This window comes from Cibotium barometz, chromosome 60 (genome assembly GCF_041138505.1).
Source record: "Cibotium barometz isolate CiBa-2024 chromosome 60, ASM4113850v1, whole genome shotgun sequence".
NCBI lineage: Eukaryota > Viridiplantae > Streptophyta > Polypodiopsida > Cyatheales > Cibotiaceae > Cibotium > Cibotium barometz.
Window position 1 is genome coordinate 2,717,208 of NC_141105.1, and position 20,879 is coordinate 2,738,086.

At 42.6% G+C, this 20,879-nt stretch overlaps 2 protein-coding genes across 2 annotated transcripts in view; both read right to left on the reverse strand.

Moving 5' to 3' along the window:
• Positions 1 to 2,823: 2,823 nt before the first annotated feature.
• The window catches only part of GC5 (golgin Putative 5), an 82,907-nt gene continuing 64,851 nt past the window's right edge, over positions 2,824 to 20,879 (reverse strand). The window contains exons 19-20 of the mRNA XM_086794014.1: positions 3,446 to 3,520; positions 2,824 to 3,366 (exon numbers count right to left, since the gene is read on the reverse strand). Coding sequence (XP_086650140.1) covers positions 3,331 to 3,366; positions 3,446 to 3,520 — 111 coding nt within the window. The 3' untranslated portion in view covers positions 2,824 to 3,330. The remainder of the gene's footprint in view (positions 3,367 to 3,445; positions 3,521 to 20,879) is intronic.
• Positions 9,351 to 11,502, reverse strand: LOC147604875 (uncharacterized). Its single transcript, XM_086794015.1, has 2 exons — positions 9,955 to 11,502; positions 9,351 to 9,831 (listed from the first exon to the last, which is right to left on the reverse strand). The coding sequence occupies exons 1-2, from the start codon at positions 11,373 to 11,375 to the stop codon at positions 9,504 to 9,506; spliced, it is 1,749 nt and encodes a 582-aa protein (XP_086650141.1). The 5' UTR covers positions 11,376 to 11,502; the 3' UTR covers positions 9,351 to 9,503.

Sequence of the window (20,879 nt, forward strand, 5' to 3'; positions counted from 1 at the left end):
TGTAAGGATGCTCAAATCTACATTTGTAGCATGTTTACCTATAAGGGATAATGTTTAAATTTGGCATAGGAGTTGGAGCGTTTGGTGCTCATAAGGTAAACTCTCTTAAGGACAACTCGGGTATACTAGAAGGAGTCCACAACTCAAAGCACTCATCAAATCTTCCACTATGCATGATGGAGCAAAATAACTAGTTGTGCATGTATTTGCGTCAATTATTTGGGCGTATTTTGAGCTAGTTGTTGCTGGGCTTCATCCAAGGCTCCTTATTAAGTGCTTCAAGGCCATAGTAAATCCCTTTCAATTTCATCTTCTATGAGCTCAATTTGAATGCCCAAATTCTATTACTATTAATCACTATTTTGAATTGTTAATCATAATCATTAAAAATTTATTAATAGAAATTGAGAAAAACGACCTTAAAAATTAAAACCTTTGGGTTGCATTAGCCTTTGTATAAGCATCAAGTCTCATCATTTGACATTTGGGATGTTTTTTTAAAGCATATTTTATTATTGTATAAGTGACTAGACACTACCTAAGTGTAAACTTGGGTAAGACCTTCACAAGTGGCATTGAAGCACAATGAGTCAAGTTGAGATATTCACTGGGAAAGGGTTCCATACTTGGACTACACAAATGAAGTATCTTCTCATACACAAAAAGCTATAGAAACTCATTGAAGAGAATGCTATCAATACATATGAGATGAGTTGAGTGAAGTGTTTGGGACTAGTAATGAATGAGTTAGTTGTAGATTCAAAATGTTCTCTTTGAGACTATAAGGATGTCCCTCTCAATGGTTATGTACACAACACATTAGCGGATTATTTGAATGATATGTCTTCATGGGATTATCGTGTCAAGATTTGAAGTGTTGTGAGTTTGACTTTGGTGTGTGGTTAATCTTTGCAATGCTCTATTTTTCCTAATAGATCTTTGCTTAATAAATAACTCAATATCACTAAGAGAGTGCTATGTGAGAATTCACTCAAGATATTGAAGCACTTTTCCTTTGGAAAACACTTGTCAAGTGATGGTCTCTATAAGATTGTTAACGAACACTTTTGCTATCAAGCGATGGTCTATATAAAGTTGTTAATGGGCTAGATGTTTTGAGATTCATATAAAATCAACTTGACAGAATCTAGACAGTGACACTTTTACATTGACTCCTTTGTTGGAGGATTTATTATTTGTAAAAACCTTGCATAGCTAGAAAACAGTTCTTCATAAATATCTTACCTTAAAATAGTTGAGTGTGTGTATCTTTGTGATCTATAATCTCGTGTATAACTATTAAGGATAGATCTTTTGATTTCGCAAATGTGTATAGAGAGTTCTATGTTAATTTCTTAGAAACAAAGTCTCGAGTTTAAATGTTTCGGAGAGAAATCTTCACAATTTATCTTTGGAGGAAGTGTATGTGCATGTGTGTGTGTGTGTGTGTGTGTGTGTGTGTGGAAGTAAAAACAGAAATACAACCCAATAGTAAGCACACAAAAAATAATGAGAGAGACGAAGAAAGAGTGACACTAAGTAAGATTAGAGATACACCACATGTATTTTAAAAATTGTATATTATTTAGCAAAAACATTTGAGATAAGAAAGATATTTCGAGAAAGCCAAGTCTAATGATTATGCATCAATTTTACAGGTAGAGTACACTTGCCACCATCCAACACCAAATAAAAAATTATATAGTATTGGGAAGGCAGGTATCAACAAAACTCTACACTTGTTATTGATGACACAAATCTCTAGCATTATGGAGATGGCATGCCCATACTCATCATGAAAACTCAATCTTCCAAGGGTGAAACCATGAGGTGTTTGCCTCTCAATCACTGGTGTAATGTCTCGACATTCTACCATGATCGTCCTTGGTTCTATTGAAGACCAAGATATCACAAGGAACACAATGATGAATGTTTCAAGAAGCTAAAAAATCCGGGCCATCATGTTGCTAAATGTGTCTACGGCATTGGTCAACCCAAAAGGTGTAATGAGAAACTCATAACAATATAAGCAAAATCTTGATGGATGCAAACCTAATCCTTGTGTGTTGATCCAACAAGTCACTAATGTAAGCAACAAGAACTTATTCTTGATAGTAAGCTTGCTCAACACCCACTAGTCCACACACACATACATACTCTGATTCTTGGTCTTGACCAAGAGAACTAGAGCTTTAAATACTGAGGAGCTCGGACAGACTAACCCTTTGCTTAACATTTTCTCTAATGATCACTTGAGTTCCATGAGCTCCGAAAGGCTCGTCTAGTTACACTACTCTTAACAAAGGCTCTACACTTGTAGATTGGCCCGCATAAGGGTCAAAAGGTCTTTGAATGGTTGGCTTCAAAATTAATAAGGAAATAACATCAATTTTGGATAGCATTGAAGTTGATCGAGGCTTATGTCAAAATTGTGACTCCATTAGCGCAGCTTTTGAAGGGGGTGAGAAGCAACAAAGGCAAGATAAGTCATCAATCATTTGGAATGAGACATTTGATCAATGTTTTCAAGCACCGTAGAAGCTAGTTACCCAACACCTATGTTGCTTCTTGTAGATCCAAGTATGCCCTTTGTGGTTAAGACGGATGCTAGCAATTCTGCAATAGGTGCGCACTTGTTCCAAGATGAAAGACCCATAGCCTTTGAAAGCAAGTAGCTTTCTAACACACATGAGGTATTCTACCCCCAAAAAAGAAACTTCCCGAAGCAATGTGGGGCGAACCTCTCTGTAATAATACGTCAAAACCAGAACAAACCTCTTAAAAAGGGGTGAGTTTGCATAATTGAATGTGTGTCCAGAAAAAAGCGGAAAATTAAGATAATAATTAATGCAATTAAATACACAACTGCTCATATATGCTATCAACTTTCACTTTTACTCGTGTATGAATACAATGAGCCAACTGCTTAGCTTTAACCCCCTTAAACGCATCTCACGCTTCCTCATGCAGCACTCCATATGTGCTAAGAAGACTTTAGTTAGGTTAATGAGCCTGTGCCAAGAACAAGATTGGAACAAAACCATCGCAGCCTTGACGCATATAGGTTGACTACGCACAACCCAATCAATGAGTAAAAAGTCCTGGGAGCACTGCTTCCTGCCATCAGAGCCCACTAATTATAATGACCCTCTGCTGTAGCAGACATGGCTTCCAACAGATTTTCTTCTGCAGTGGGTAGCCACAACATGACATTCCTAGAGATTTACAATTACATAGACAATCAAGGAGAAAGATGAAGCCAATTGTTGGTCTTGAATCCAAGAAGGTTCTGCAAGGTTGAAAAACTTCATTGATGTTGTACTGCGTGCGTCACCGGCTACCAATAGAGATACTTAGCTGTTCAATCTGCAAGAACAAAGATTGATCAGAAATCATTGATTTTCTTTCATCCAGTATATCCTTGTCCTTCTCACTGAATAACTACCTGATTTACAAGCATATCAATTTGCTCTCTGTACATTTGTTTGACATCTGCAAGGTCAGCCTTCAACTCTTCAACCTGTCAAGCACAGATCAACATATGCAGTAAGATTGTTTCTTTCATAAGGGACCTCTTTGGAAACAAAAAAACACATTAGCAAGAGTTATCTTGCAGAGCCAGAGCTTTTAGATTGTGTGATGCAATGTCAAAACACTTCAAATGCATACAACGATCTTCCACAGCAATTTAAAAGGGACTGAAGCACATTTTGCACTAGAGAGAGAGAGATGGGAGATGGAAACAATTAATTGCTGGAACGTGATGTAAAAGCTGCCAAGTTCAGTTGCAGCACACTCTTAATAAGAGCCTGAATGACGAGGATGATGACCCAAAGACACAGGCAGAGTGCTTGCTAAAGTGGGAAGTAGGCCGCACTAATCACAGAAAGGGCCTCTGATGAAGGATGTGTGGAATGAAGGGTATGGGTTCTTCAAATTGGCCCCCAGTCTACAGCCCAGTGCATAGTCACCTGAAGCCCGTATGCTACTAATAGGCAGCACAAGCTTACCTGGACACCACCAGCAGGCCAGAGTCATGCATTATTTGCCTTGTCTGGTGCTGCACCAGTTTGCTGTCACTGCCCCAGTGGTGGTTGGTTTCTAGAACGAATCTTCAGTAACTAAGAGCAAGATGACTAATTTTAAGCGATATGTATCCCTCTTAAGGGAAACAATACAATATCACATAATTGACAGCTAAAATGTGGAGTCTGAACACTTTAAAGCCTCATCCTGCCAAGTTCTTGTCCTCGTCTTCTCTCTTGTACTTTTGCAAGGGTCTATCTACAGAGTTTCAGAACACCCAAACATAGGTAAGAGTGAGAAACAAGGAGAAGCAACCAAGTTGATGGAGATCGCTGCTGCTGCTTCTCAACTGCTGGCTGCCCACTGCTGATTCCGGCCTTCAGATGCATGCTGTGGCTTCAATAAGCCACTTCACTGCTCAAGTAGAAGATGAAACAAGGTGGCACACGTATTTTATAGGGCCATTTAGGGTCCCTTCTAGGGGTCGGGCTTCTCAGCCATAGTTGCATGAAGCGGAAATGGCAAGGGAAACAGCTGACGTCTATGCAACAAAAACAGCTCCACAAACACTTAGGAAATGGTGATTCTTCAACATAATATAGTTTACATGAAAGGTAAAATTGTAAATGAGGTAATACATTCTCTGCTACCCCAAAGCAAAAAAACTCCGTCTGTTGTTGGTACAATCTCCAAGAAATCTATTCCTATGGATGCCTGCTCGCATGGACAGCGTTTGACTGCACAAAGACAGTACCACCCATTACAAATGGCATACGCCAAACCAATGCTTCGCATGCATCTGCTCAAGGTCAAAGTGTCCTCTGCATAAGTTAAAGTCTCCACGAACTGTACCGAATACAGCCTTCTACTAAGGGCATTAGCGATTGCGTACTCCTTGCCCAACACATGCTGAATATTTAAGGTAAATTGCAAAAGAAATGCCACCAATGAAATTGAAGGGAGAGACAAAGCTTGTTAGGACTGGGTAGGCATATTCTTGAGAGACTGGAGGTCACTGTCGATCCGAAACTCAACACCAACTAGGTAGTGTGACCGTTTCCGAAGAGCGAGCATGACTACAAGAAGCTCTTGACCATATGTGGAATACCGTAACTCTACACAACGGAGCTTCCAGCTCTCATAGGCAACCAGGTGCCCTTTCTGCTACAACAATGCTCCTAGGCCACCACCAGCAGTGTCACATAGCACAGAGAATGGCTCATTCAAATCTGGAAATTGGAGAACTAGAGCAGACAACTTCAACTTCTCAAAGCATGCATGTTTAACTCAGGTTCAACAAAATACTAGATCCTCCTCCATGGAATCATTAGAGGACCTGTCAATACTGGCCACATTACAATGGCTTCAACCTTTGTAAAATTCATCAAAATCCTATCTTCAATGATAACTTGATCCAAAGCATAGTCACAAGAAGTGTTTCGAGGTTTTTTTCATTTTGAGGTTGAAGTTTCGCCTAGAAATGTTGTCCAGAAATTTTTAAAAAAATTGGGAAGTTTCAAAAACTCAAATTATTATTGAAGCCTTTCCTCAACTTTTACTACACATGTTGCTCCTTGTCATTAGTGGCCATTCTTTGTGATCCAAAAGTCATGCACACACCTCTCCCTACCTCAACTTTTCATGAGCAATATCCTCCACTCCTCTTCATCTAGGTGCCTCCTTCTAGGCTGATTACAGCTCTATAAATTCAGATTCTCAGCCCCATTTCAACACACTTCTTGGCCTTTGTGTATTGCTCTATCTAGTGCACCTATTGTAGAGTATTTTTCCAGCCATACCATATTGTTTTCTCTCTCCAAAAACACTAAGAAGCTGGCTGAATTCTGATCTTCAGAAGTGGATGTCTCCATTCAAGCTTGCAAGAGAAGAAGAAGACTATTCCCAAAGATTGAAGCTGTGGGAGAATCATCTTGGTTCCGGTTGCTACTACTTCTACGCGGGAGAACCTTTGGGAAGTGTTGGGCATTCTCCTAAGGCTGATTTTCAGCCACTAGCTGGTTGATCTTCTTGAAGCTAAGCTACAATTGCAGAAAGCTAGGCTTCTATTCTATTCGGGATTGCTGGGCAATCTTGGTGAAGGGTAAGAGAAGGTTAGGATTCTAAGGTAGCCCTCGTTTTATTGTCACACTCCGGAAGGAGGTACCAACGGTTTCAGTGGTAGTATGTGTGTTGGAAAGACCTTGTGGCCCTTCTGTCCGTGTAGGGGCACTGTTGTACCCTTGCGGTCTATTCTGTATCATATTTAGATGCGAGTAGAGATAGGTCTTGGGTATACATAATTGTGTTGCAAGCACAACTTTGTTTTGGCTAGCTTTGACAGTGTTCTTGAGTTGTGTATTAGTTTGCTGCATAACAATGCCATCATCTGTATGCATAAACTGTATGCCGAGATAGTAGTGTAAAGGCCCCAAATCTGACATATCAAATTCAGCTTTCAAATCAGCTTTGAAACCTGAAATTTGTGCTTTGCTAGTAACTGTAAAATGAGCATGTCATCTACATACAAGATGACTATGAGAATATCGGCATCGGTTTTCTTCACATACAATGTGCTTTCAGCTGGACTATTCTCATAACCTTGGCTCGTTAGATGAGCATGTATCTTATCATACCAAGCTCTTGGAGCTTGCTTTAACCCATACAATGCTTTGTGTAACCTGCATACTTTATGTTCCTCACCAGGAACTACGAAACCAATGGGCTGATTTACATATACTTCCTCCTGTAAATCCCCATTTAAGAATGCAGTTTTGATGTCCAATTGATGCACTTTCCATCCTTTATGTGCAGCCAATGCAATCACTGATCTTATTGTGGTCATTCTCGAAGTAGGAGCAAAAGTCTCTTCATAATCTATTCCCTTTTTCTAGGAGTAGCCTTTAGCCACAAGTCTTGCTTTGTACCTGTCAATAGTACCATCAAACTTTCTTTTGACTTTGTACACCCACTTTGTTCCAATGACATGCTTGCCTTTAGGCAATTCCACAAGATCCCATGTATTGTTCTTCATGATAGAAGAAATTTCAGCTTGCATAGCTTGCAACCAATGCTCATTCTCATGTGCTTCTTCATAAGAAGAAGGCTCTTCTGAATCAAAGAGACCACCCATTGCTAATGTAGACTCCCCACGATGTATATTCAAAGCATGGCTGGAACTAGCCCTTGTTCTACCTGTGAGTGGAGCTGCAAGTTTGCTTTCTTGCAAAGTTTTCAGCAACCATCTTGGCACTGACTTGGCTGTGTCTATGGCTGTTTGCTCTTCCCTGACAAGATCTTCCACTTCTTCCATAGAAGGGGGCTGAATGGTTGGCTGTTCCACATGTTCTACATGAGGATTTTCTTGTGTAGGGACTGGCTGATCTGAATCCCCCCTAATTGCAATGGGTAAAAGTCCATCAAACATGTCCTGTATGCCTGTATCATTGCTTTTATACAAGCTGTACATGGGCTGTTCTGAATTTTCAGCAAATACCACATCTCTACTAACAAAAATCCTTCGTGTAGTTGGATTATAAAGACGGTATCCTTTGCTCTCATTGCTGTAGCCCACAAAAATGCATTTGATTGCTTTGTCATCTAGCTTTGTTCGGAGTTGTTATGGCACATGTGCATATGCCAAACACCGAAATGTACGCATATAATCCACTGTTGGCTTTCGGCTATACCAAGCCTCAAATGGTGTTATGGTTTTCAAAGCTTTTGTTGGACACCTGTTCAACACATGAGTTGCACACATTATAGCTTCCATCCAAAATTTGTGAGGCAACTTTTGTGCTTTCACCATGCATCTTGCCATCTCCATGAGAGATCTATTTTTCCTTTCAGCTACACCATTCTGCTGCGGTGTATAAGGCACAATACATTGGTGTTTGATGCCCTTTTGAAGCATATAATCCATGAATGCATTTGACATGTATTCTCCACCTCTATCTGAGCGGAGTGTTTGGACTTAACATCCACACATATTTTCAGCCATTGCTACGAAGTGTCGAAAGCATGTAAACACATCTGCTTTCGCTTTCAAGGGGTAAGCCCAAGCAAACCTGGAGTAGTCATCAATGAATGTGACGAAGTAAAGATGCCCCCCTATGGATGGTGTCCGCATTGGACCACATACATCACTATGTATGAGCTGTAATTTACTTTCAGCTCTAACAGCTCCATCTTTGGGGAATGGTTTTCGTTGCATCTTTCCCAAAATAGACCCCTCATATACATGTCTTGGTGGAGACTCAAGAGGCGGCATATTATCAACCATATGATGCTTCTGCAAAAGCATCAAACTCTGAAAATTTACATGCCCAAAACCAGCATGCCCTAGCTCTGCATCATGCATAGCAGGAGTGTGGACAACCACTGTATTTGCATCATAGCAGCCAGGTACCGGACGGGACGTATAATACGGCAAAGTATAATACGCGTATTATACGTCTTTTCCGCGGGGCCAAAATAAAAAACGCCGTTTTTTTTTTAAAATAAAAAACACTAGTTTAATTACATTTGGTCGAGACATGTCACATACATGTTTAAAGTTGAAACTTGAAGTGTTGAACTTTAAGACTCAAGACTGGAGTTATAACTTATGAACTTATGATTTATGAACGTTTAAACTTTAAACTTTAATTTTGAAAGACAAGGAGAGACTTGAGTTATGAATCATTATCATGCTTAAAGAGATTAGAGAATACAAGATAATCATGAAATGTACTGAGTACTCATGAATCTAAAATCACAAAATGGGAATCTTGAATCCTGAATCCTAACATACATAAGGACGAAGCCGCAACATAATAACAATGAACATATGTCATACATAAAAATGAGCCACTAGTCTGCAGATACTGGAATGTGGCATACAAAATGTGACTCATGAGTCATTCATCAGAGTCAAGACTCGGACTCTGAGCTAGAATCATCCCCACCATGGTCACGGTCATGCTCATCCTCCTCACTAACACTCCAATCACTAATGCTGGCCTCTCCCTCTGGCTCGGGCTGTGCCTCTGCCTCTGCCTCTGCCCCTGCCCCTGCCTCTGTCTCAAGGCCCCTGCCCCTGGCTCTGCCTCTGCCCCTGCCCCTGCCCCTATCCCTGCCTCTGCCCCTGCCTATGGTGCCGGTCCTCGTGCGAGTCTGATGTGCAAAAGAGGCTCTCTTTGCTGCAAGGAAAGCCCACACTTCATCTTCTTCGTCACTCACGAGGGTGCACTAGCTCCTCCATGCGAATCTCAACCTTGAAAGTGTCGGGATTGATCTCATTGATTGCTTTCATTTTTTCCCTCTTTCGAAGAAGCTTCAGATTGGAATTGACAAAGACAAGACGCTTTAATTGTGCAGGCAACAAGCAATTTCTTTTCTTTGTGTGTATGGCCGCAAACAAGCTCCAATTTCTCTCACAAGCGCCGGAGGAGCAATCTTGTGAGAGAACCCTCATAGCAATGCGCTGTAGCTCGGCACAGTCACCACCATACTTCTCCCACCAAGTCACCACCATACTTCTCCCACCAACTGACAGGTTTAAGCTGGGCATCTCGAAGACTAGCTCGTGGTGAGCCAAAATCAACATCATGCATGTCGCGAAACCGAAGAAGCTGGGTCTCGAGAAGATCTTGCGTTATTGGGTCTCTCTCCACTTTGGTGGTGTACTCTCTCCATCCCACATTTAGCGCGCGATCATGTCTCTGAGCATCTTGTCTCCAAAGTGGATGCAAGATGTGGCTAACAGCATGAATTGGACGATGAAACCAATCCCATCGTGTTTGCCATATCTCCTTGATTTCATCCATCCTTTTGACATAGAAGTTTAGAACAAAAGACAATAAATTAGAATCTAGAATACATTATAAGAAAAAAGACTCAAGAGTTAAAAGCAAAGAACGACTTACATCCTACAACTTGCAAGTAGCATACCTATCATCATCAAAGAGGTTGCTTGCATTGAAGACCGCGCCCACCTTCTCCATGAACTCGTAGATGAGGCCCATGGTGCATCCCTCCGAGTCGCTAAGGCGTAGTGCTGCGATCAATGGCTCCATGAATGCTACAATGCACTCCGCATCATGCCAAAAGACTGCCTCATAGATGAGATCCTCAAATCTTTTGCCCTTTTCGGTGCGGCTACCATCCCATGAAATCCATCTGTCATCCGTAATCATACGCCGCAAACCACGTCGACATTTTACCAATTTTTGGAGGACAATGAAGAGGTAGGCAAAGCGGGTACTTGAAGGCTTTGCGAGCTCTGTCTCACAATTTGCCCGATAGATACCAAGAGCTCGTTGCTTTCTTGTCACATAGTTTACCATAAACTCAGCCTTCTTCACCACATCCGCCACCCATGGTATGGCTCCCACATCTTCAATTAGAAGATCAATCGAATGCGAAGCACAAGGAACCCAACTGATTTGTGGATGGTCTCTCTCCACTAGTGCACCGGCAGCCTTGCAATTGGATGCATTATCTGTGACTACCGCAACCACATTCTCGCTTCCCACTTGTTCTATTGCTGCCTTTAGATGCCCATAGATAAATTCAGTTGTATGTGCCTCCCCGGAGCCATCTATGACAGTCAAGAACATGGTGCCGAGACAACAAGAGACAAGGATATTTAAGAGAGGGCAGCGTTTGGTGTCCGACCACCCGTCACACATAATAGTACACCCATACCTTGCCCATGCCGCCCGTATTGGTGCTAGCTCCTTCTCAATGTCCATGACCTCTGCCTTCAATTCTTTGGTGCGAAGAATCTCATATGATGGAGGCTTGAATGTGGGCCCCGCATCCGCCACCGCACTAAGCATGTGTAGAAAAGCCGGCTTGCGAGCATGGTCAAAGGGCACATTGCACTCGAAGAAGTATTGCCGAACTCTTCGTCTTGCATTCTCATGCTTGATTTTGGCCCAACTTTGTTGAAGAGACTTCTTTGGCACATTTGGAGGTGGAGGGCTTGTGGTGAAAGATGGATGTGCACCACCGCTATGTGGATGAAAAGAGGCTAGAGCTCGAGAAGAACCGGCAACTGATGATGCGGGAACATCCTGTTGTGGTGAAGTCTGGGAGGAATCTATGATGGAAGGTGCTGTACCTTGAACCTCAACTTGGGCTCTCTTTCTGGCACGAACAACACTTGGATCTTCACCCAATTTCTGAATGACATCGTCGGGAATGTCACTGGGACACACATCAACTCCCTGGCCAGTAATGTGGAGAAGGTGAGCTCTAACACGCGGTGCACTGCCGGTGTAGACAATGTTGCAATGCTTGCACCGCCAATTTTTGTCAGCCTTGTTCTCGATCACTTCATCCCATACCGCTAATTTCTTTCTCCCCATGTTGCGTCTCACACGAGTGCCGCCGCCTACGTAGCCTCTAGGTAGTAATAAGTATGCGTGTGTGAGTGTGTGTGTAGATAGTATGTAATATGTATTGAGAGAGAGAGAGAGAGAGAGAGAGTTATGTTGCTGCCTTGGGGGCCTGAGCAAGGGTGGGTGGGGAAAGGGGGGCGAACGACCAGAGATGAGAAAGAGTACCGTACCAGCGGCCAGCACAGCGAGGAAGCGAACGGCGAACGAAGGGACAGAGAGGGGGAGCGGCGAGCAGGGGCGAACGAGCGGAGCGGAGATGAGAGAGAGAGAGAGAGAGAGAGAGAGAGAGAGAGAGAGAGTACCGTACCGGAGAAAGGGGGGGGCCAGCACAACGAGGAAGCGAACGTGTGAGGTTGGAACTTGGGCGTGCAGGTTCGGGAAGCAACAGAGCGCACCAGAGCGCACGCGGATCCCAAAAAAGCCCAGGCATAACGTTAAACATTAGCCTGGCAAATTTTTTAATTAAAAAAAAACTTCACGTTTTTTTTCAAAAGGACGTTTTTTATCCAAAAAAACGTCCCATCGAGTATTTTTTATAAAATACGCGTTTTATAGCTGCCATGATTTGCATCATAAGTGCGCTTGTCATAGCTGTCCAGCTTATACAAGTCTTTGTATCGTGTTCCAGAAGTGACTATTTCATAACCCTTTGATGAGTCTTTTACCAAACACTTCCCATCTTCAAATTCAACCTTTAAACCTTGGTCGTTTATGGCTAAGACGGAGAGCAGATTTTTCTTTATCCCTGGAACATACAATACATTTTTCATACATATATTGGCACCATTGGCTGCAATAAGTATGACATTGCCAATTCCCTTTACTGGATATGTGGTATGATCTGCACATGATACAGTGCGGCCATTCGAAGCATAAACCAAGTGCTGAAATACATCTTTGCATGAAGTGATGTGGCTCGAAGCACCAGGAACACACAACGGGCGGGCCAGGTGGAGGCGCGCCGAATAAGCGGCGGAGGTGGAGGCCTGCGCAGGCGCCGGCGGTCCCTGTGTAGCGACGTGCCGGCTGAGCTGGGTGTCGGCGGCTCACTGCGCACTAGAAGCGTCGGTGCGGTTGGGCGTTGGCGGCGAGCAGAGGACCTAAACCGGCGGAGCTGGGCGGCGGCGACGAAAACCAGCGAACGCCCCAGTGCTCAAAAATGGATGGTTTTTCGCGGGGTTTGCTGCAGATTCTCCACAAACACTATTCCAGGGCCAGCTCCCAGCTCTGATACCAATTGTTGGGTGTTGGACTCACAACACTCACACACACAAACCTGCACATTAGGGTTAGGTGCAGGGTAGAGAAGCTCACACACACAGAGAGAGAGAGAGAGAGAGAGAGAGAGAGAGAGCCAAAAGTGTGGCATCCACAAAATGCAAGTCAACCCTTGCATGTGTGCCACATCCATATAATATAGAAGTACAAAATATTATACAGAGTGTCCTTTCACACTTGATGTCCATGGGAAAAAGTACCCTTGGTTAAGCCCTGTTCACACATAGCATTACCATAAGTGAGCATATGCCTACATCTTGAATCTCTGAAGAAGAAGCATACAGAACCAACACTTCATGCATCTCAAGAAGCCTCTTCAAGATCCCACACCTGCTCTCACTCTCATGCCTATAACCGTTCTCCTTCACCTAGCCACAATTCTTCTCCTCTCACAAAAGCCATTCTCGCCATCATAAAAGCCATGCTAAACCCAAAGCGTTCTCCTGATCCCACTGAAAAGCCTTCAAAGAGATTGAAGACCTTCAAGGTTGGGGATAAAGATGTGAAACGGGATATTACTAAAACACTTTCTTTTATTAGACAGTTTGAGGTTGCATTTGTGAATGGCAATTTTATTGAGAAGTCTATACTTCGTCATGTGGGAATGTATTTGAAGAATACGGCTAGCAATTGGTGGCTAGGCAAGATTATTGAGAACAAGGATCCAAAGTCTTGGGAAGACTTTAAAATTCAGTTTTATGAGCAGTTTCTTCCTCCCAACTTTAAGAAAGATGTTAAGAAAGTGGGATTGGTTGTCATAAAAAGAGCATGAAAGTGTCTGCATATGTAGATAAGTTTTGGGATGTTTTACTTAAAGTAACCCCCTTTATGAAGATTGCTAATGATGAGAAGATGCAGAAGTTTGAAAGTGGTCTCCAACCTATTATTAGGATGAGCCTAAAACTCTATCCTAATAGTACTTTACAACACATGATGGAGTCAACAATTACTGCCGAAAGCTTGCATACAAAGGTACCCCCCGAAAGCAAGAGTTTAGCTTGTGTACAAAGCTAAATAGAGGGCAAATCAAGAGCTATCCAAGGGTGGACAGCAAGTTAGAAGTGGAGAAAGAGAGCAAAAGAAGAAGGGGTTCAACAAAAAGAAGCCGGTGAGTAGAAACAAATCAAACCGCCTTAGTTCTGAACAACTTAAGGAGTATTGGGGGCAAGGTAAATGCTTCCAATGTGGTAGCAAAGACCACATGAAGAGGAAATGTTCTCAACTCGTTAAGGATGAAGGCACTCATGCAGCCCCACCCTCTTCTAATGCAGTACTAGATGTTCAAGGTAATACCTCAGCTCATCCAAATAGCTACACTTTGCTAAAGGCTTGGGGTAAATTGCAAGACAAGAATGCTTTGTTTTTGTTGATCCAGGTTCTGCTGACAATTTCATTTCTATTGAGATGGCAGAAGCACTAAAATTGCATCCGGAGCAGTTGGGGTTTGAGTATGCATGCAGAGTCTGCTTTTTTTCCCCCCCCCCGGGAGAAAGATCCTTCAATTAGTTAAAGAAAAAACAGTCACAAAGGGTTGGATACAACTACGAAGGGCTAAATGCAAACTCACCTCATTCAAGGGCGGGCAAAGTCTGCTTTTGAAGGATTGAATGTACATGTAACGCCAGTAGTTGGCAAGCTTCGCATTCAAATTGGCAACTATGGTGATCATGAGGAGTTCCTCATACGTCCAACCTCTTCGGGATTTACTTACCATGCCTTGGCATTTTCGCATGCTTCCAGTACCAGACTTTAAAAAGAAGATGCTTACCCTTATTCATAAGGGCAAGCAGTATTGTATTCATGCAGGCACTACTAGTGCAAATTAAGTGTAAAGATAAAAGCATGTCTCATCTAGATAAGGCTAGGATAGATTTTTTATATCATTATAAAGATTTTTTTGCAGATGCCTTGCCTGGGCAACTTCCCCTCCAACCTCCGGAGAATCATTGCATTGACTTGATTCCTGGGAGCCATAGTTGCACCCGGTTCGCGCACCGCTGCCACAATTCGATTCGATATGGTACGGTTCAGTGTGATCTGGATCTGACTTTTTTTTTTCCCGCCGTTTTTGGACCGGTTTGTACCCCGTTTTTTTGGCCGTTTATGACCATTTGGAGATCCGTTTGTTGGGCGTTTTTTGGGGCTCTTGCTTGCTTGCCTTGAGGCTTGGCAAGTTAGCCCTTTGGTTGCCAACTTGCCTTTGCTTCAGGCTTGACTCTTGAGCCTTGAGCCTCTCCCTATTATCTATATAATAGGCCCTCCCCCATCCCCATCCTCACAAGTTCTCATTGCTCAACCCTCCCCTCACAAGTGCTCATTGCTCAAGTCTATCCTCTCCCTTGAGTCCCCTCTAGGCTCTCTCCCTCTTCCTCAACTTTCAAGCCTCTAGGCTCTCCCTCTTGAGTCTTGAGTCTTCCTTAAGCCTCTCCCTCCCTCTCCCTTTCCTTCTCCCGGGACCCTTCTCTCCTCTTTCACCATGAGAGAAAAGCATGAAGCCTTTACTTTGCATGCCATTACTCATGAGAAGAACGAGGGGAAGTCGAGGGCATGGAAGTGGACTTGCAAGTATTGTGGTAAGGCCTACACCAGTAGTGCCACTAGGCTTCTTGTACATCTCTCCAAGATGGGGGGGCAAATTGTACCTTGCAAGATGATCCCTCAAGAAGTACTCCTTGCTTGGCAAAGCAAGTGAAAGAGGAAGAGTCCCCCCGCCGTTACCGCCACTCAAGACGAAGTCATCCCGCCGGCAAGGGATACATCCTCTTCATCCTTCTCCGCATCCTTCTCTCCCTTCACCAACTTCAACCCCTCATCAAAGAGACCAAGTGAGTTTGAGGTTCCACACAAGAGGCAAGCCACTCTTGGATGCTCCATTGAAGCAAATGTGGCCTTTCTCTCTTGGGTCCGAGCAAAGCAACAAGACGCAAATGTGGAGATTGCACGCACGGCATTTCGTGTTCTCAAAACTCCTCAATGGCAAAGGATGGTCAGGGCCATTGCCGAAGTAGGACCATGCCATGGTCCTTGGCATGGTATCACCTACAACGACATGAGCACGAAGGCACTTGATGAAGAAAAGGAGAGAATCAACAAGACCCTCGAGCCCGTCCGAGCGAAGTATGGGTGTTCCATCCTCTCCGACGGATGGACCGATAGAAAGAAGAGGGGCATCCTCAACATTCTAGTATCTTGCCCTCTTGGCACATACTTCTTGCAGGCCGTGGATGCCGGAAAGGCAGGGAAGAAAACCTCACACAAGTTCATCTATCGCTACATTCGACAAGCCATAATCGAGGTGAGATACAATTTTAATTTTTGAGTTTGAAGCTTGAAAGTTTAGCCTTTGCCTTTTACTCAACTTTCAAGTCTTATTTATTTTCCTTTTTCATGCATCCATCATCCTTTTAGGTTGGCCCCGAAAATGTGGTTCAAGTGGTTACGGACAATGCGTCCAATTGCCGCAAGATAGGCCGCTTGCTTGAGGAGGAGTTTAAGTCCATAGTATGGACTCCTTGAGCCTCTCACTGCCTTGACTTGCTTATGGAGTACATAGGCAAGTTTCTGTTATGGTACGATAGATAAAGTAAATCCCGGATAAACATTGTTCTATGGAAAAGAATCAACGGCTATGCCTCTCAACAATGAGGAAAAAAGTGTTGGTCTCTATGATCCAAGTGCAAGTTTTTTCCTTGATCTGACCATGATACTTACAGGTTTGGTCAGATCAGTTCAGTTAGTTAAGGCTCTTGACTACGTTAGAGTAAAAATATCATGGAGGAATCGCTCGTGCTTTCCGAGCGAGGGAAGCATGCTTGAGAGAGGAGTTCTCGCGCCAGGTCCGCACCCTAGTCATTGCGGTTACTCCCTTGTATAGGGTTTTACGCATGATAGACATGGAGGGGACTACTATGGGGCTCCTCGCTCACTTTATGAGAGAGGCCATTGCCGAGATTACCCGCACCACAGTCCTGGACGAGCTTGATCCAGAGTATATGCTAACAAGGTAAATAAGATTCAAGAATAAGTAATAAACTAAAATAGAATGTTGAATCTAAATACTTGTTCTTTCGTTTTTCTCATGGAACATCTTCTCCCCTTTATTTTAAAATTCACAGTGATCTTCTTGAGGCTACTCCTCGACGCGATGCTATCTTGGCACTCGTGGAGAAGAGATGGAAGTGGATGAAGAGGCCTATCCACGGCCTTGCTGCTTTGTTGCATCCTGCCTACAAAGCACTCTCACTTTTCACTGATCAAGAGTTACTTTCAGCTAGGGATGCTTTCTTACCGAAAGTATTACTCGATGATAAGAATGGACAATTTCAGTTCTTACAAGAGCTCATCAACTATAATGATCAGAGGGGCCCTACATTCGCCAATGTGGTATGTTGAAGAAGGAATTCTATGTGAAGCCTCTCTTTTGGTGGGAGTCATTTGCTTACCAACAACCTCACCTACAAAGAGTGGCTTTGAGGATTTTAGCCCAAGTAACCACTAACCACTTGGCACCAAATTACTAAATTGTGTATAGATACTAGAATCTTGAACATTGTTTATTTTTATTGTGGATTAGGATTGCTCTTCGGGTGCATGTGAGAGGAATTGGAGTTCCTACTCAATTATACATACGAAGTTACGCAATCGATTGAGCACGAGACAGTTAGAGCCGCTGGTCTATTGCCGCAATAACTTGCGCATGGTGTGTGCAATGCACGATATGAGTCAAGCTAGACAGGTATATTGTTATGTAACATGTTAGACTTACATAACTTTTAATGTTTTATTATTTAGCCCCTAATCAATTATAAAACTTGTAGATAAACGCCGACGAATTCAAGTTGACGGTGGACACTCTTAAAAGTGTCCACAGGGAGCATAATGTAGAGGAGGAGGCCATATATGCAAAGCTCTACAAAGAGGGAGATTGATAGACGAGTCTCTCGCACTCGTCGTGGCCGCCAAGCTAGAGGTGGAGTACAAGTTCAGCCTATTCTTACCTTTGGCTCTCGAGGCTCTGATCGCCCCGTTGCTACCTATGTCAGACGTGGCTCCACAAGTCGGAGCTCTACCCCCGCAGCGATTAGAGTTGAGGATGCTTCCATTGCGGAGTCTTCTTCGGCAGTTCATGGTGATATTAGAGATCCCGAATATGATGATGAGAGCAACGTTCTTAGCAATGGGGATTTTGGTGGGAGCTCTTGAGGTGTCCTCCTCTAGTGAGGATATTGAAGAGCCTAGCGATAGCTCTGAGTCCTGACTCCTGACATAGATGGTGACATAGCTTTTAGCCTCTATAGTCCTCTATGGGTTTTTTGCATTTTTTACTCACATTTTTGTACTTGCCCATGCGGCATGCCGACTTTTGCGGCTTTATATATATTCATAACTCTTTGACATGTCACATGTACATTCTATGCAACTTGCAAGTTGTAACATTCTAAATTTTTATGTTTTGGGTAAATTGTAAGTTGTAAGTTGTACGTTGTAACTTCTCTAAGTTTTGCATCGATATTTATATTTTAAGTATTTTTTCAATGGACCGTACCTCCACCGTATTTTTATTTTCAAAATTTAGCAGTGCGTTCCGAGACCATATTTGAACGTACCGTATCGAATCCAACTTTTCATACTTGACAACTATGTTGGGAGCTCACCTCCAAATCAACCCCCTTATAGGATGAGTGCAAGTCAACAAGAAGACCGTACCTCCACCCTATTTTTATTTTCAAAATTTAGTGGTGCGTTCCGAGACCGTATTTGAACGTACCATACCAAATCGAACATTTCGTACCTGACAACTATGCTGGGAGCTCACCTCCAAATCAACCCCACTGTATTTTTTTAATGGATTGTACCTCCACCGTATTTTTTTCTTCAAAATTTAGCGGTGCGTTCCGAGACCGTATTTGAACGTACGGTACCGAATCGAACTTTTCGTACACCTGACAACTATGCTGGGAGCTCACCTCCAAATCAACCCCCTTATAGGGTGAGTGTAAGTCAACAAGAAGAAATCATGACACAAGTCAATGATCTTCTTGAGAAGGGTTTGGTACAACCAAGCTCATCACCTTATTGCCCACCCGTTTTGTTGGTACAAAAAAAAGATAATTCATATAGAATGTGCATTGATTACAAAGCCTTGAATAAGATAACCATCAAGAATCGGTTTCCAAAACCGAGAATTGATGATATCTTGGATAAACTCCAAGGGGCATCTGTTTTCAGCCGCATTGATTTGAAAAGTGGTTATCACCAAATAAGAGTAGCTCCTCAAGATGTACACAAGACAACTTTCAAGACTACATTTGGATTATATGAATATTTAGTGATGCATTTTAGTCTTACTAATGCTCTTGCTACTTTCAATCGCATGATGGATCGTATTTTCAGAACTCACAGAATGTTTACAGCAGTTTTCTTTGATGATGTGCTAGTTTTCTCCAAGTCCGAGGAGGAACACAAGCACCATTTGGCTATTTTTTTTCAAGAGCTCCACAAGCATAAACTTTATATCAATCCTAAAAAGTGTGAAATTTTCTTGGCTGAAATTCACTATCTTGGCCATATTGTTTCTAAGGACGGTATACACATGGACCCCGCCACGATTCAAACTATTGTCGATTGACCTGACTTGACTTCTGTGCATGAAGTTAGAAGTTTTCTTGGTTTATGTTTATATTATCGCAGGTTCATTAAACATTTTGCTCTTTTGGCTAGTCCATTGCATGATCTCACAAAGAAAAAGATTGCTTTTGTTTGGGATATTAGACAAAAGATAGCTTTTTAAAAGCTAAAAGATGCCATTAGTCAACGGCCAGTTCTTACTGTGCCAGATTTGCATAAACCTTTTGTTGTGGAATGTGATGCAAGTGGTGATTGCATAGGAGCAGTGTTAAACCAAGAAGGCCATGCTGTGGCTTTTGAAAGTCAAAGATTACAAGACACAGAGATGCATGGTACCATCTATGAGAAAGAATTAATGGCTATGATTCATGCTTTAACCAATTATCTTTTAGGTGTTCAATTTATGGTCAAAACCGATCATCAGAGTATCCGGCATTTTCTCACACAAAGAAAACTCTCAGAGAAGCAGATGCGGTGGGCTAATTTTCTTTCCATATTTCATTTTCAGATTCTACACACTTCTGGAAAGAATAATTCAGCAAACTGATGCATTATCTCGTAGACCCAAGGTGAATGCTATTACCACTGCCTATCATGAGAACCTTTCATCTATGCCTCAAATGTATAATTCTGATGAAGATTTCAAAGAGATATGGACTGATTTACAGGCTGCAAAATCAGTCCATCCTTTCTCTATTAAGGATAATTACTTATATCGGTATCAAGCCATCTCTGTAGTCAAGAAACTTCGTTAAAAAGTCATGGATGAAGCGCATGCACCTCCCTATGCAGGCCATAGAAGTATTTTGCCCACTACTCAAGCTTTGGAAAGATATTTCTATTGGCCCTCTATGCGGGCTGATATAGAAAAATATGTTAGTGAGTGTGTGGTATGGCAAAAAGTATGACAGGCATAAGTCGCCTGGTTTACTTCAGCCTTTGCCTATACCTCAAGCACCTTAGGATAGCAATGAGTATAGCAATGGATTTTAGCACAAATCTTCCTCGATCTGCTTATGGTAATAATGCTATTTGGACTATTATTGATCGCTTTAGTAAGCAAACTCATTTTATTCCCGTACGAAAGACTATCAAGCCCAACCATATGGCTCGACTCTTTCTTTTTCATGTTTTCAAACATCATGGAATGCCTAGTCCATTGTGGGAGACAGAGATCCAAGGACTACGAGCTTATTCTGGAGAGCTCTATTTGACAATATGGGTACTAAGCTGAGTTTCTCTTCTGCTTATCATCCCCAAACTGATGTGCAAAGTGAAATAGCTAAATCAGTGGTCCTCGATCTACTCAAATGTTATGTTGATGATCAGAAGGCAGCATGAGAGAAGTATTTACCCTTGGTCTAGTTTGCATACAACAACACAGTGCATTCCTCAACTGGCAAAGCTCCCTTTGAAGTTATCTAAGGTAAGGTCATACTTCCACCCATTCTTCGCACTAAGGATGAAATTTTTGCTGCTGATGAATATGAACTTGGATACCGCCTATGCACAAGTTCGGACAGCCATACAACACTCTCAAGCAAAGCACAAGAAGGCTGCCGATCA